The 15,923-nt window shown below is 50.5% G+C and overlaps 1 protein-coding gene across 1 annotated transcript; it reads right to left on the bottom strand.

The window, feature by feature from the left end:
• Nucleotides 1-1,226, bottom strand: LOC120651725. Its single transcript, XM_039929326.1, has one exon. The coding sequence runs from the start codon at nt 1,127-1,129 to the stop codon at nt 236-238; it is 894 nt and encodes a 297-aa protein (XP_039785260.1). The 5' UTR covers nt 1,130-1,226; the 3' UTR covers nt 1-235.
• Between the last annotated feature and the right edge of the window lie 14,697 nt (nt 1,227-15,923).

Here is a 15,923-nt window from a genome sequence, read left to right as displayed (position 1 = left end):
GAGAGGGAGGAGCTGTTTCTGCTTGAATGGACAGCCGAAAGCAAAATGTTTCTGTACTGATTTTTACACACAGGGCACCATTCCTGTTGCTACCACACCTGGCACTCCGGAAAAGCAGAGTAAAGAGAGGAGGTCCAGAACGATGAGAGAGAGAAGCCTAGCGAATTAGCGCAGTGATCAACGAGGGGGTTAACGGTCACGGTGGTTGGTTAGTGATCTAGTCCGGGGTCGGCGGCTAGACCTTGTAGATGATGAGGAAGCAGGGGAGCACGGCGCGGCTGTCTAGGACCACCAGCTCGCCGTTGCCCATGTCGACGGAGTCGTAGCCGGCGGCGCCGTAGGCGTGGGCGTGGCGCGGGGACGGGTCGTTGGCGGGGCGGACGCGCCCGGCGATGACGCGGCACACCAGCATCGCCCTGCGCCCGGTGGCAGCGCCGCCGCAGGCGCTGGCGTGCGCGGCGCCGCTGCAGGCGAACGTGCGCACGGCGGAGGCGGACGTGCTGAGGCGGCAGGTGGCGACGCCCGCGCCGAACACCCCGCCGGGCGCGTCGGCGGGCGCGCGGCACTGGAACCGCATCATCTCGTTGCCGTCGGCGCCGCACCGCGCCGCGGCGCCGTGCGCGCGCGCGGCGGCCCGCGCCTCCTCGAACCGCGCCACCGCGCGCGACGCGCTGTGGACGCGGAACAGCGCCTCCACCGACGGCTCCGGCGCCCCCGACGCGCCGCCCCACCCGGACGCGAAGATGAGCTCCACCACCCGCCGCGACGAGTGGCCCTCCGGCAGCTCCGCCATCGTCAGGAACGCCGAGGTCACGGGCGGCCCGGGCGCCGGCGACGGCATGAAGAGCGCCCCGGCCGCCTCCTTCGCCATCGGCTTGGGCTTCTTCTTGGGCCGTGGGCGTGGCTCCCGCGGTTCCCGCCGCCTTTGCCTCTCCCTGCCCATCTTCTTCCTCCTGGCCTGCTGCGCGTACGCCACGGCATCCATCACGTCCGCGGCCGCCGCAGTGGCGCACGAGAAGGGGAGTGGCGTCGGCGGCGGCGGCTTCTTGGCCGGGGACGGCGCGACGGCGGCGTCGGTGACGGCGTAGGAGGACCTGCAGCTGAGCGAGCGCACCCACGCCGTCGCCATTGTCCGTCGCCGCGGCAGCTCCAGCTGAGACCAGCTCCTGTGTTTGGCTTGGGTGGGTGGTGGACGCAGACGGCTGGCTCGTCTCCGGGTGTTTATGGCTGCAGATTTATGCACACCCCCCTGCCTGTGGGGCGCCGTCTCACTGACATTATTACACTGCACTTGTCGCACCAGCTCGCTAGTCTACCTCACATCTAATGCCATCCACTTACAGGTGGGGACATCCTCGTTGGTCCACCTAGTCAGAGACTCTAGTGAGATGTGAGAGATGTACCTTTAGATTTACACCGCAGGTTCGTGCTGGATTTGGAATTTGGATGTGATTTGGTTATTCCTTTTGAAATTTGGTTCCATTTGGGCTCATGATTTGTGGTGGGGGGCGGGGGTGGGGAATGGGCTATCGGGCCCATTCTGAGTGGACATGTTCAGAACTTCAGATCACGGAACCAAAGGACCAGCCAAGTGATCTTCCTAGTCTTCGTTCCTCTTGCTAACTTCAAGACTCAAGAGGGCGGGGAGAGGCGATTCCAGTCCCGGCGTCGATCTCACCGGCTCTTCTTTGCGTTCGGCGACCGTTCCGGTGCCGGAGGTGGAGATGAGCCGCGAGATCGATGGCCGGTGTACATACACTTTTCTGTTGTAGCTAGTCTAGGGTTCCTCGCTCCGTCCGCGGCGGCGCGAAGGAGAGCTCGTCCCGGTGGCCTAGGGTTCAGGCAATCGGTGCTTTTGTCCCTCCAATGCTTCTCCGGCGGTTGCGTCGTCGTCGTCGAGTCGTCTACGGATGTGCCTGTGAGGTTTGTTCCCTCCTCCCCTGAGAAATCGGGTTGGAGTCTTCAGTTTGGGGTCGATTCGTCGTGGTTTGCTTGGAGGTCGCCAGCAGGTCTTGAGGTGCCTGATTTCCTTTCTCTTGGCGACGGTTTGCTCGGGCGTTCATCGATCCAAGTGTGCATCGACTTCTTTGGTGCGCCAACTGTTAGAGTGCTAAAATTGTGTGTCGAAGTTCCTTCGTCAAGCTGGGAATCGGCTTCAAGCAGCAGCTCTGGCGTTTCTCTTTTCCAGGGATGGTGCGTCGAGCGGCAGCTCCGGTGGCCGGCGTCGAAGATGACCGGGAAAGTCTTACAAGGACTTGGATGTAATTGTGTTATTATCAGGGTTGTCTTTGTAAGAGTTGCTTGTAAACTTCTATATCAATAAATCAATTCCACCCGGTTTCTCAAAAAAAAAAAGAACTTCATATCACGGGGGGAATGATCATTTGGATTTGGATCCCTGCTGCCCGTCTGCTGCCTCCAAGAACATCGTCCCCCTACCACTTTTGCTGCTGATTTTTTGTCTCTTTTTTAGGCTTTCTTTTTCTCTCTCACTTTTCCCCCCCGGAGCTGTGGTGGTGGTTCAGACGTTCAGAATTCAGTGGGCACCTTCCTTTTCCTGCAAATTGTTGGTACAGCTTCGTGCGGCACGCGTCGGTCAATTTGTTTGCTTGTCTGATTTCAAGGCGTCTACTACAAAAGAGACGTCTCTTTTTGCGATTTCCAGGATAACTTTCGGTTGCCGGTGGACCCTAATATTGTGCTCTTCCAGCTGGCTGAAAAATAAGTGAAAGGGATACAGGAGCAAAGGACTTTGTATTCAAACAGCAGTGGAGCGGAGTGCGACACCACCAGAAAATTTATGGAGTCAGTTACCGTATTCAAAATGGCACCTTTTTTATTGTCCACTGTTCCCGCTCTTTTTTCCTGCATAAATTGCGCATCAGCATTCTATGCTAGTGAAGGCAACTGATGAGTCATCGTGCTTACTGTACCCCATGTAGTTACTGCAGTACAGTCCCATCCACCATGCCTAAAATCTGGTAGCACTTTTTAGGATCTTTCAGGATCATGTACGTATACACATGTTCAAGTAACCCAATCTGGTGTATTTCCTGGAAAAAAGGGAAACATAGTCTCTGTCATCAATTATTCTCGTGCATTTCTGCATACGACTTGACTTGTAGCAGCCGGCCGGATGAGAGGAACAGGCGCATTTTAGGCATGACTCGCGGCAGAATCAGAATGGCAGCAGCTACACTGCTACAGCAGCAGGGTGGGCAACGCGCGCGCGAGGATCGGATGATTCGACGGTTGGCACGTGTGCGGACGCTGACCAGCTCCAAAAATAATCCCGCGGAACCGTCGATTTGTTCTGCTCTGGGAACATTCGCGTTCGGCGCTCGGCAGGGCCGGACGACAGCATCCGACCAGATTGCTGGCCAGTTGCTAGGATAATCTCGCTCTGTATTTTGTTAATCCCGTACGCGATCGGTAGGATATCATCACCAGTTCGCACAGATCGGATCCCTTTACTGGCCAGATCATCCTCCAATCACATCAGGGAGGGACCCTGATTCGATCTCAGTGGAAAAACTATTGGTTCGCGCCTGGTTGACGAAATGTAGCTTGCGTTGTTGCCTGCATGTGTAACCAAACGTGTTCGATACTTCGATCAAGAAGGGGAAAAAAAGGAATTGTTGTGCGTGGCAGATTTCCCTTGCACAGGAGACAAGTGCCCGGAATCTCTGAACCGACCACGACAGCCTAACGCAGGTGCGCGCGGCAGCAACACCGTGCCACCGCCACCGGCACACGCAAATACGCCCTTGGATCGGATTAGCTGAGCGATCGCCTCGCCTCATCGGATTAATTGAAAAAAAAATCGGTCGAGGGGATTTTGTTGCGTGATCGTGCTTACGTTCCCCGATGGAGGAGCATGATACAGTAATAAGTTGACCGCGAGCCTGATGATGAGAAACGTGCAGGGGGAAGCCAAGCATGGTTGATCAACAAACTACAAATCGAGCGCAGCGCATGCTGCTTTCACGGCCTTTGAGGAACCGGTCGCTCGGAACGCTGGTCTTCTCAATGTGCGCGCTTTCCTTGACCTGCCGGCCGGCGACGCGAGACATCAAGCCCATCATTCGTCGTTCCCGGGCGCATCGCAATCTGCCACTCCGATCCGTCAGAGCGAGTAGGGTTCCGATCGAGCGCCGGTGAGCTCTGACCGGGCTATGATGGCCTCCGATGGGCGAGCTGCGCGCGCGCTGAGGGGGCCGCCCCGGCCGGCCGATCATTCCCGGATCCATGCCACATTTCCCATCCCTGTGCGCCCGTAAGATCTCGACGAATGATTGCCGCATCAAGGTCGAGCTGCCTGCGTCCAACGCAGCACGCATTCCAACCCCCCCCCCCCCCCCCCCCCTTTCTATCGTCTATCAGTGTCTCTATCGTTGCTGCTGACGCGCCTGACGCTTTCCGCCATTGACGGCAATGCCTGAGAGATATCTAGCTCCGGCGGGAAAGGGACGCTCGATCCGAGAGAGCGAGCCGAGAGCTAGGACTAGGAGCGCGCACCTACCGCGATCACTTCGGGGCCGAGACGTATCAGAGCGTGTTGTCTAGTCAGCGCATCCAAATTAATAGGTTTACTAGTAACTAGTCTATTATTTTATTATTTGGCCAACAAATAGAGCTTCCACATTCGCTCTCAAGACATAGAATTAAAAATTACCCACCACTGTTATTATGATAAAAATTACCCACCACTGTCATTATGATAAAAATTAACCACCACTGCCATTATGATAAAAATTAGCCTAAAATACTCATGTGTCTAATTGAATCACCCACCAATGCCATTATAAAAAATTAAATATAAAATACCATTTAGCTATGTATCAGTTATAAATATATACTATTAATAAAAAGAAAAAGGTCTAAATTACTCCTCTCAACTATAATCAAAGTTTGGATAACCCCTAAACTATTTTTTAGTTTATTTTACCCCTCAACTATCCCATTTGGTTCAAATTACCCCTACTGTAATTTGTCCTTTTCATTTCTCCATGCATAGGAGGAGTTTTAAGTTGAAATTTTACAACATGATAGTACACACCATAACACATGTTAGAAAAATAAATCATATTTTTTTACTGTTATTTTTATAGGTTAGGATATTTAATAATAAATTAGTAGTTGGAGTTCAAAATTATATGAAAACTAATGGGGAAAAATTATAAAACTTTTTTCTAAATATGCATTGTGATGCCCACTACTACCCTGCAAAATTTGAAATTAAAATTCAACTTGTGTAATGAGAAACAAAAAAGATAAATTGTGTTATGGGGTAAAATAAACTAAATGATATAGTTTAGGGGGTAAATTGAACCAAGTTATAGTTTAGGGGGTTATCCAAACTTTGGCTATAGTTGAGGGGAGTAAATTGAATTTTTTCCTAATAAAAACTAAAGCTAACAACAATCAATTAAAATAAAATGAAAATAAGAATAATTATTTGCATAATATTATTAAAGCTCAACAAATCAAATTGTTATTATAGGTAGATCATAGTTGAATTGTTTTAATCAACAATAAGACATAATTTACGATAATGAACAGGATGATGTATGGTAAAAAAAATAGTATAATCTTTAAGTAAGGATACGACATGCAAATTTTTGAATTTTCAGTAGTAGCTTGCGCGGGCTATACACCTAGTTAATAATGGGGAGTTTTTCTAAATCACAGGTTAAATTGTGCTAGTGCAGCCTTGAGTTTTGTTTCCAGCTGGTATGGCAACTGGCTGATGGGCAAGGCCGGCGAGCGGCGACCAGTGCACCGGCCACCTAACCCGAGCGAGTTACCGAGCCGGGAAATCACTGTGAGTTGCCGTGTTGGTTGGCAGAAGAGATCAGATATATGATAGTACAGGAAAGTGTTAGATGAGCACGCTGCAGTTGCACCCAACAACCACCTCCGCAGTCACAGCCCGGCCAACGAGTTGCTGCCAGCCATTGTTTAGCTTGGCTAGCTCCACGCGACACACCTCATAACACAAGCTACCGTGGTGCACGCATGCCTTCGCTTTTGCTTGGCACCCAAGAGATTAAACCCGCTGCGGTACTGTAGCAGCATACTGTTCGTGTTCGGTCGATCGGCTCGACATGCGTGGAGTATTGAATGGACGACGACGCTACGACCGCCTGTCACTGTGCTCCCAAGCCTTTTCTGGTGGTTGGGTGCTCCTGCACTGCATGCTGTGATCCGCAAGGAAGCCGCGCCTTACTTTCAGTTGCGGGCACAACTGCGCAAACACGAAGTGCAGGCAGAGCAGGTAATGGCGGAGCACGCAGTGGCTTGGAGCAAAACGCTATGGTTTGCAGAGGTTTCAACGGCTCGCATGCATCGATCAATGGAGAAGACAAGACGCACCCATCCGTCGCCGGTAAACGGGAAGGGCCTGTGTCTTGCTTGGTTGGTTGCTTGTACGGTGGAAACGAGAAGGAGGGGAGGCAAAAGCTGGCAGCTCTCCGGCCGTCGGTCTCTCTCCACTACCGGTAGTGGCTACCACGACCAGTGCAGTCGGTCGTACAACGGCGGCAGCAGCCAGCAGGTCGGCGGCCCAGGTCGCAAAAGGCCAACGGGAAAGGCACCAACTTTTGCATTTTTGGCAGTGGGGGGAGCGAGCAAAGGCTAGAGGGCGGCAAATGGGATGGGAATATTCAAAGAGCGGTAAAACAAGTAGGCTGTGTTTAGTTCTAAAAAACTTCCCCCAAAATCCAAACTTTCCATCACATCTCCATCACATCAAAACATTAAATATAGCAAATGACTCATGCATGGAGTACTAAATGTAGGTAAATAAAAAAACTAATTGCATAGTTTTAATGTATGTTGCGAGACGAATCTTTTGAACCTAGTTAAGTCGTGGTAGGACAATATTCGCCACAAACAAACGAAACGTGCTACAGAGCGCTACATGGTTTTTCTGACGCTACAGTGTTTTTTTGGTGGAACTAAACACAGCCGTAGTAAAGTTTTGTGGGGGAAGGGAGATTGATAGAGAGATGGCAACAAAAGCAGCGCCGCAACGAACAAGGGACGAGGAGTGGCAGCGTAGAGCCAAGACGGAGCCGGCGGCAGGAGCCAGGAGGGGGGAGAAGAGAATGCACGAGCTCCTCGTCGGAGCAGCACGCACGCAGTAGTGGTGCCGTGCCACTGCAGGTAAAGACGGCCGTGGTGGAATTCCGTGCCGCGCAGTGACTGCACGCAGTAGTCACTGCGATTTCCGAGGTGCCCGCCGTTGGGGGCGAGAAGGGGACACCGCCACCGGGAGGGGGGGCTCTTGGCGCTGGCACGCGTAGGTACTGTGTACGTAGTACGAATGGACCTGCCTCTGCCTGGGAGTCCGTGGGAACCAACTTTTTGTAAAAGAAAGGTGGCCGCTGCTGGCTGGCTGCTGCATCGGCCAAAAAGAAGCCAACATGCCTGCACGCTGTTAATCCTGGTACGGCTGCTGTCTCGGTCCGGTGTGATGAACATGAACGTATCGTTAATCGTCTACGTACGGAGGCAGGATGATTCGGCACCAAATCGCGGCGGGCCGTACTACGTGCGTAGCGTAGCTGCATGCACTGACTTCTGGTCCGGATCTGACTCAATTCATCGCCAGCTGCTAATCCAAAGACGAGTACTCAGTACTGTCAGGCTCAGCTTACCACTTGTAGGGATGTTTGGTTGCCGGCCACAGCTTGCCACGTCTAAGGTTATGTAGCAGCCATCGTTGTGGCACGCCCGTAATCCGTAACGACGCTGCTCGGCGAGCCGGGTGCCGCACTCCGCGTAATGGCAGGTCGGAAGGTGCTCACGGTCTGCTCGCTGGTTGCATCTTCAGATGTTCACCGGCCGGCGGCGATGGGATCGTGGTCGGAAGTCCCGGGAGTTGGGCATATGGCCCAGCCCAGGCCCACATCGCTCCTGAGCCCATCAGGCCGAAATCCGGCCCAGAAAAACGACAGACGTGGATCGTTTATTCTGCAGGGCTCAAATGTGGCGGTTTTTTTTATTTTTTTATTTTCGTTTTTTACAAAAAAAATATTTTCGATTTGGAAATTTACCAGAATATACCCCGGCCGCCCTACTGCCGGGCGGCCGGGACCTGGCCGCCCGGCAGCTGGGCGTCAGGGGCATTTTTGAAAAAAATTTCGCGGAGAAAATTGCGCGCAAGTCCCTGGGGGCCGGTCGCCCGGCAGCGGGGCGATCGGCCGTAATTTTTTGCAATTTAGCCATTTTCGCGAAAGAAATTTCACATATGTGTCATTTTTGTAACTTTTTGCAGAAATAGACCCTGGGGTCGGCGCCGTAATATGTGGCACCGAGATAACACGTCTTGCCGCCACAGATCACGGCGCCGAGGTGTCACACACGCACAAGCAATCTAGTGAATCTTCGAACTTGCCTTTAATATTTTCGGACCTTTTCAGGAGACTAGAATACTGTGAACCACATATCAAATATAACGGTAAGAATTAAGAACTAAAAACTGCATTACACAATGTAAACCATATTACACAATATAAACCATAGGAATTACATCATAATACAACGTTAATGAAACACACATCAGACATGCAGTTGCATGGCACAACCCGTTGCAACTACGGTAAACAGATTCTGAACTAAGCTAACATGCCTTAGGTAATTTAAAAAAAATACAACAAACACACCGATGCAGCATGTCACTAGCACTAGATAGTCCTAGTAGTCGTACCCCAACGTAGCAAACTGCGTTGAGCCTTCTCCGCAGTATCCACCCATTGCAGGTGGTGCAGGCGGTGGTGCCGGAGGGGCAGGGCCCTTCTTCTTGTGACAAGGGCAGTTGCAGTAAGGAATAGTGTATGGTTTATTCTGTGAAGCGGCAGCATTGCTGGTATCATCCTCTTCGTCGTCTTTGTTACCCTCGCTCACTTCCTCGTAATGGTTCACCTTGCATTCTAGATCAAAGATCTTTATCTGGAGGTACTCGATGAACTCCTGAACTGAATCAATTGGTGCAGGATCGACCCACCTGGTAAAACCACAGTTTTCTGGAGCATCTGAAGACTGCAAAATAAATTTCATGTAAAGTGTCTCAATGAAGATAAAGAAATAAAACAACCGAGTATTACTCATGCGTGTGGGCATTTGAAGAAACGCCGACCGCCATCCATCCCGTCGGTGCACATCTGCACTAAACAGTCCTCACCATGTCTGCATTTCGGCCACGGTTCTCTACGGTTATCGTATTGTCGAAGAGGAGTTTCATTGGTAAATTCACTCTTGTGCTGTGGCAGAAACTCAAACACTAGTTCCGGAAATGAATCAGGTCCAAGAGGCCTCTCCCATATTATGGGGTCTCCCTTTCTTCCTCCTTTTCCTTTCCCAAAACCGTAGTAATTCTTCCCGCTAGACCCACCTCCAGACATTGGGTATACAATGAGCTTTGGTGTTTGAGTGCTGCTGGGAGTTCACAAACTTCGGAGTATTTATAGGCGCACAAAGATCTGATACCCGGAGTGTGGAGTGTAAATGCACATGAAAAGCCTAAATGACAACACAGTGAAGAGGCTAGCTGACCGAACACTGAAAAGGCCAGATTCAATTCTCGAACTAACTACTCGATGCATCTCTGTGCATGCAGAGCATCTAAGTGCATGCAGACTCACAGCACTGCATCGCTGCCGTTCGGTCGATCGTGCCTAGATGCCGCCTTCCCCACTACACGCCACAGACCTTCGCTGTAGAATGACAGTTCCGTCGTCCTCGCCCGAGAGACTGCTTTGAAGGTGAGCTGGTGTGGTTGCCGTGTTGTCACATCTTTTTGAAATGGTGAAAGGGCACTGCTATTGGGCTGTCGTCTTTTGTCACGTTTGTCTGGGCAAACAATGCGACATATGGGAAACCCGTGATCACGGTGCTGAGCAGTGGCAACCTGTGATCTCGTACTCGCAGCTAGATACACTATGGTCCCTATTTTGAGCTATACGAGCGTGTCACGAAGTTTACTCTGTATGCGGTAGTCGTCATCATCGTCGACGGGATCTCGGCCGCTAACTCCTCCCGCACCTAACTTGTCCTTCATTAAATCACAGAAAAAATTCGCAAGAACTTCCCTTATTTCACGAGCATTATGGAACCCACAAACATAACAAGTTCACATCAATAATATCTATAGAAACAAATGACAAGTAAACTACCACAATCATAAAACACCATAATCCGAACAGTCGAAACAGTCCATAATAACAATAGAGAAACAAGTGCCAACAACTAACCACCCCTACCATTCCGACCTCTCTTACGTTGTGCGTGTACGTGATATGTAGGGTAGCTATGACGGTCCGGTGGCCTCACGTCTCTAGCAGGACGGCGTAACAAAGCCACAGGTGTATGCAAGCTGGGATCATCGTCCTGGATAGGCGTAGCAAACAACCGTGTATAGTCGTCGAAGGAGGCCGCGTCGTTGTCTTCAGACCACCCTACATATCAAAAAAAAAAGCAACATTCAATAGGTGAATGCAATTCCGTACAAATTATACTACGTACCCTGTGTTCCACGTGGTGGTGGTGGATAGGAAGAAACTCCTTCATATCCTCCTGGTGGCGGCATAGGGTGATACGAAGACGGCCCCGCTCCGGTGAACTGTTGTGATCCTGAGTATAAATAATAACGTATGAGCCTTCGACCATAAAACATAAGCAAATAAAATTATGCACCACATATTTACCTAAAGTCCCTACAGCTTGTGGCATAGAGGTAAACTGGGTTCCTTGAAATGGAGCTCCTTGCGAGGCACCTGGCCCTCCACAGGGCTGAGAACCGGGGTACCCGTACCCTGTGTGGAGTCGTATTTAAATACTGTATATAAACATACGGATCGATAAATATCACACCATACCTTCGTACTGTCGGTGGTATAAGGGAGGCTGCTGCCATGCGGGACCACATGGAACCGACATCGATGCTTGCGACGATCTGTAGGAATCCTCGTACTCCGTCCGCGTACCATAGGCCTGAAGGATACCTCGGGCTCTATCACGTTGAGTGGTCCAGGCCTCGAGTTGTGCCGGCATGCTCATCGTAGACCCGCCATGAATCCTCATTACATTAAGTGAGCAATCTAATTCAAGCAACCTACAGGCCTCGAACTGCAACCAAAATAACTTAGTATACAAATCTTAAAAGATCGAAAATGCCGTCAACATTTACTCACCGCCCCAGCTAATGCCTCATCCCTGTGTCGTGCATAGCGAACCTGCGAAGTCGCAACATGAGGCTGTGGATGCATGTCAACATACGTCAAACGGCAACGAGTCTTCGGTTCGTACCAGGTCAGGTACGCCCGAAACGAAGGCTCAGTGTGTGGACCGATATCCTCAGCCAACTGCTCGCCTGCATCATCCCACGCAGCCACCCATGGTTTTAATCTAGTGACCCACATTGTCGAGAAAGGATGTCCAGCCCTTGATAAACTGCACGTTAAATAGAAATTAGTTTCATGTTATTAGTACATGGGGACTTATACATTTTTGTTACCTATGATCGTGGCGCTGAAACACGATCCAACGCTGAAGACACAGGGAAAGACTGGCGTTGACCGAACTGCCTCATGACTCTATCCGGGCAGTGGGCCTCAACTGCAACATCGTACACCAAAGTTGCAGAAGTCATCCATAGGCACTGGTCCTGTGTGCACACCGAAGATATCCCAAGCGGTGCACGTGCGGCTATAGCCGAAGAATTGTATGGCTCCCACACAATGTCTTCTGGGGTCAATCAATCAAATTCGGCAACAAACTCAGGATAAGACCGTCGGGTCTGTACATGTGCCCATGTTTTCTGCAAAAATAAAAATTATGTGTCCATAAGAAAGGTATTGAGGGAATAATGTATGACCATAGTATGTATATAATATAAATTTTTATCGGGTCCATACATGTCGAGAGTACCAGAGAGTCCCCATGGTGGGTCTGTCGTCCTCCGTGTCACCGAACATATCCGGCTTATACGGTGACTGGTCAATCATGGGACGACCAATAGCAATCCTCTCGTAAGACCAAAGCTGTAGCAGAATTGGGCACCCCGTTAGGATAGCATTCCTATCATTTTGCCGTGATGCCTTGCAGAGTCCACGATATGTGCATGCAAGAACCGCCGAACCCCAACTATATAAGGGTATGGCATCCTCATCTGCATCAGCGATCTCCTGTGCGTAGGGCAGAAGCAACCTATCCACACAGTGGCCGTGTGAGTTGCTGAACATGATGTACCCAAACAACCACAGCAGGTATGCCTCGAGTGATCTAGTCACGCTGTACTCATCAGCATCGGCTGCCAACAGATCCGGCTGCAATGAAGTACGAACATTGAGAATAAGAAACACATGAGGTATTTCAAAGCCATAAAATACATCAACACATCGTTTTGTCTGAAATTGTACCTGAAACTGTAGGAGCCATGACTTGGAAGGACCTTTCGACTGTGGGTGCTCATTGAAATCTTCAGGATCAATCGTGGTGGCAACACCTGCAAAACGTTCCTCAAGATCCTCCAGCCACGTAGAAGGTACCACGCGGGGCCCGACAGCATCTCCAGTGATAGAAAGACCAAGTAGCATCGCAACGTCCTGCAGGGTCGGTGCCATCTCCCCACAAGGGAGGTGGAACGTGTGTGTCTCAGGTCTCCATCTGTCAACGAGAGATGAAAGTAGAGACCTGTCTAGCTTCACCAAAGCACTCTCAGCAAGACGAGCCACAGTGAGAAGACATGCCTCGCTCAGCCTACATCATACAGTGCACAAATGTTAATACATTATATAACGGAATGTATAACGGATAAAAACAGAAAATAGACGACATATCACCTGGGCACCCATCGTGGGTCTACAGGAACCAACTCTGCAGGTGGATGCGGACGCATCATGTTTAGTTCTTGGTGCGATCCTTCGCAAGGAAGGACCGGTGACCCGAGTCTATTGTTGGGTCCAGCAACGCAGGAGTAACCCCGGCCATACCTACCACGTAAGATCAAAACAATACAATCACACACATCTAAATATTTCTAATAGTTCCTTATATTTCCTAAATAATTTCTAAGATTTTCTAACAATTTATAATAATTTCTAATATTTTCTAACATTTTACAAATTTTCTAATATTATCTTGCAATTTTTAAGACTTTCTAATACTTCTCTAACAATTTTCTAGTACTTTCTAATATTTAATCTAGCAATAATCACTACTAACATTAATTAATTAGATTGCTAATGTACTGTATCAACGATAATCACTACAAGTAACTACATCTAAATGTACCACTAATCAGTCCTAATAATAATTAAACTGATTGCTAATCTACTGTTTTAACAAAATAGTTTCTATAATTTTCTACAATTTTCTAACATTTTCTATAATTTTCTAACATTCTCTACAATTTTCTAACATTTTCTATAATTTTCTACAATTTTCTAACATTTTCTACAATTTTCTAATATTATCTTGCATTTTTTTGATTTTCTAATACTTCTCTAATAATTTTCTAGTATTTTATAATACTAAATCTAACACTAAATGTACTATATCAACATTAATCACTATAAGTAACTGCACCTAAATGTACCACTAATCACTCTTAACAATAATTGAACTGATTGCTAATCTACTGTTTCAAAAAAATAATTACAACATAATCTATTTATAAAATGTAGAAAATTTCAGTTACTTACAGTCACCGGCTTGAAAATCCGGCAGGGCTTCGCCGCTTTGCTTCTCCCTCACCCCTCCTCTCCCTTCCTCCCTCTCTTTTCTTTTTTTTTTCTGTATTTTTAGTGAGGCAAATGAGGGGGGTGAGGGGCAGCCAACACCTTATATAGAGTTGGGGGTCCGGTCGCCCCGCAGGCGGGCGGCCAGGGCCCGCCGCTCCTCTGCCGGGCGGCCTGGAGGGCTAGCCGCCCCGCTGCCGGGCGGCCGGTCCTTCAGGGACCTCGGCGCAATTTTTTGTCGACTTTTTTTTTCAGATAAGCCCCCGCCGCCCGGCTGCCGGGCGGACAGGTCCCGGCCGCCCGGCAGCTGGGCGGCTGGGGTATATTCATGTAAATTTTGAACAAGAAAATATATTTTACAAAAAACGAAAATAAAAAATATAAAAATAAAAAAACCGCCTCAAATGTCAAAACAAAAGGGCTCCAACAAAGAAGGGGCCGGGCCTAACCGTGGTTCCCAACTAGCCCATGGATAAAACCTTTTAAGGTGCGTCGTCGGTCGAGCGAACTTTGAAAAAAAAATGAAGGAAAAAAAATTGATGCGGACTGTCGACCTTATCGTGCGTCAATGTGCGCCGGAGATCCTTATAATCTTACTTTTTCGTACAAAAAGAACTTACTAGGCTGTGTTCACTTCCCTCTCATTCCTCCAAACTTTCCAAACTTTCCATCGCATCAAAATCACATCGAAACATTAAATATAGCAAATAGCTCATGCATGGAGTACTAAATGTAGGTAAATAAAAAAACTAATTATCTAGTTTTGATGTACGTTGCGAGACGAATCTTTTGAGCCTAGTTAGCCTATAATAGAACAATATTTATCACAAACAAACGAAAAGTGCTTCCGTATACTACAGTATCCGATGTAACATTTTCTACCCATTTTTCGCGGATCTAAACACAGCCCGAGCCGCGCTCCTCTGACGGCGGCCTGCGTGGTAGCTAGTGCGCCCGGTCCGGTCAGCCGGGAGCTTCGCGGCGACGGAACTTCACCGACGCGGCAAAGCAACGACGACGGAGAGCGCCGAAGACGGCGGAGGCCACATGAGAGTTTGGGACGCCGCTGCCCGTGTAAAGCGAGGCAGCAACCACCGCGAGCGCACGCCATGGGGAGAGGGAGCTAGCTAAGATTCTCCAGCCACAGCCCCCACCGCCACCGCCGGGCCCGGGCGAGCCGCGACGCGACGGCGGCGGATGGGCGGGGCTTGCATGGCGAGCACGTTTTCCTTGGACGGGCGGTGTCGCGCCGTGGCGAACGGCCACAACAGGTCGGGCGGGCCGCGCACGACCTGCTTGCGTGCGCGTGGGATGGAGACGTTTGGTTGGCCGGGTGGAGTTTGTGTGCAGAGAGATTAGGGAGAGAGAGAGAGAGAGAGAGTAGTTTGTTTAGGCCGCCGCTAGATTCGCGCGCTCGTCGTTGGTGGCTGCGGCGGGCGGTCGTGGTCAGGCCGATGCTCTGTTCCGAGCTGTTCTATCGTAGCATAGTGGTGGTAGGCTGAGGACCATGGACCAGGGGGATGCTTCGTTCTCTCTCCGCTCATCCTCTATATGGTACCGTCCATTTCGATGCATGCGAGGTGCGCGCACTATTCTCTAATCTCTTCTCAGGCATTTCCTGTCGGAGCAAACTTTTTTTTTCTTTCGACTAGCCCCCCCCCTCTCTCGAACTTGAACAAATGGGGGCTTTGAAACAGTGCACACCAATGCGGCGCAGAGCCAGCGAGCCAGCTGTATTTTTTTCACTGGCAGAGAGCCAACAACTGTCAGGTAGGCCCCGCTCGCCAGCGTGCCTACAGCCCAGCCGGAGGTCGTGCCCAGCTGCACTGCACCGAAATTACTCGCCCCACCCGCCCGCCCGTTCCACTGACCGGGCCAACCAGCCTGACCCAGCCCAAACGCGCACGCCACGGACGGGGACGGCCACTGCCACGCGGGGCCCAACCGGCCAACTGTCCGCAACCAGCCCGGCCGCGGAAGCGGCCCCATCACAGGCGCGCGCGGGCACGCATCCACCGACAGGCGGGGCCACCGCGCCGGGAACGCACGGGCCGGCCAGGCAGGCAGAGGCAGCAGCCAGCAGGGGCGCGCAGCGCAGGACGCGCGCCGGCGACTGCCTTGCTCGCGAAGACGCCGTCGCCCTCGCGTGAGCCGCTTCGAACTGTTGCGGACTCGCGGAGG

This window comes from Panicum virgatum, chromosome 9K, assembly GCF_016808335.1.
Source record: "Panicum virgatum strain AP13 chromosome 9K, P.virgatum_v5, whole genome shotgun sequence".
In the NCBI taxonomy this organism is placed as follows: domain Eukaryota; kingdom Viridiplantae; phylum Streptophyta; class Magnoliopsida; order Poales; family Poaceae; genus Panicum; species Panicum virgatum.
The sequence above is the reverse complement of the archived record's forward strand: the minus strand, read 5'-3'. Positions and strand labels throughout refer to the sequence as shown.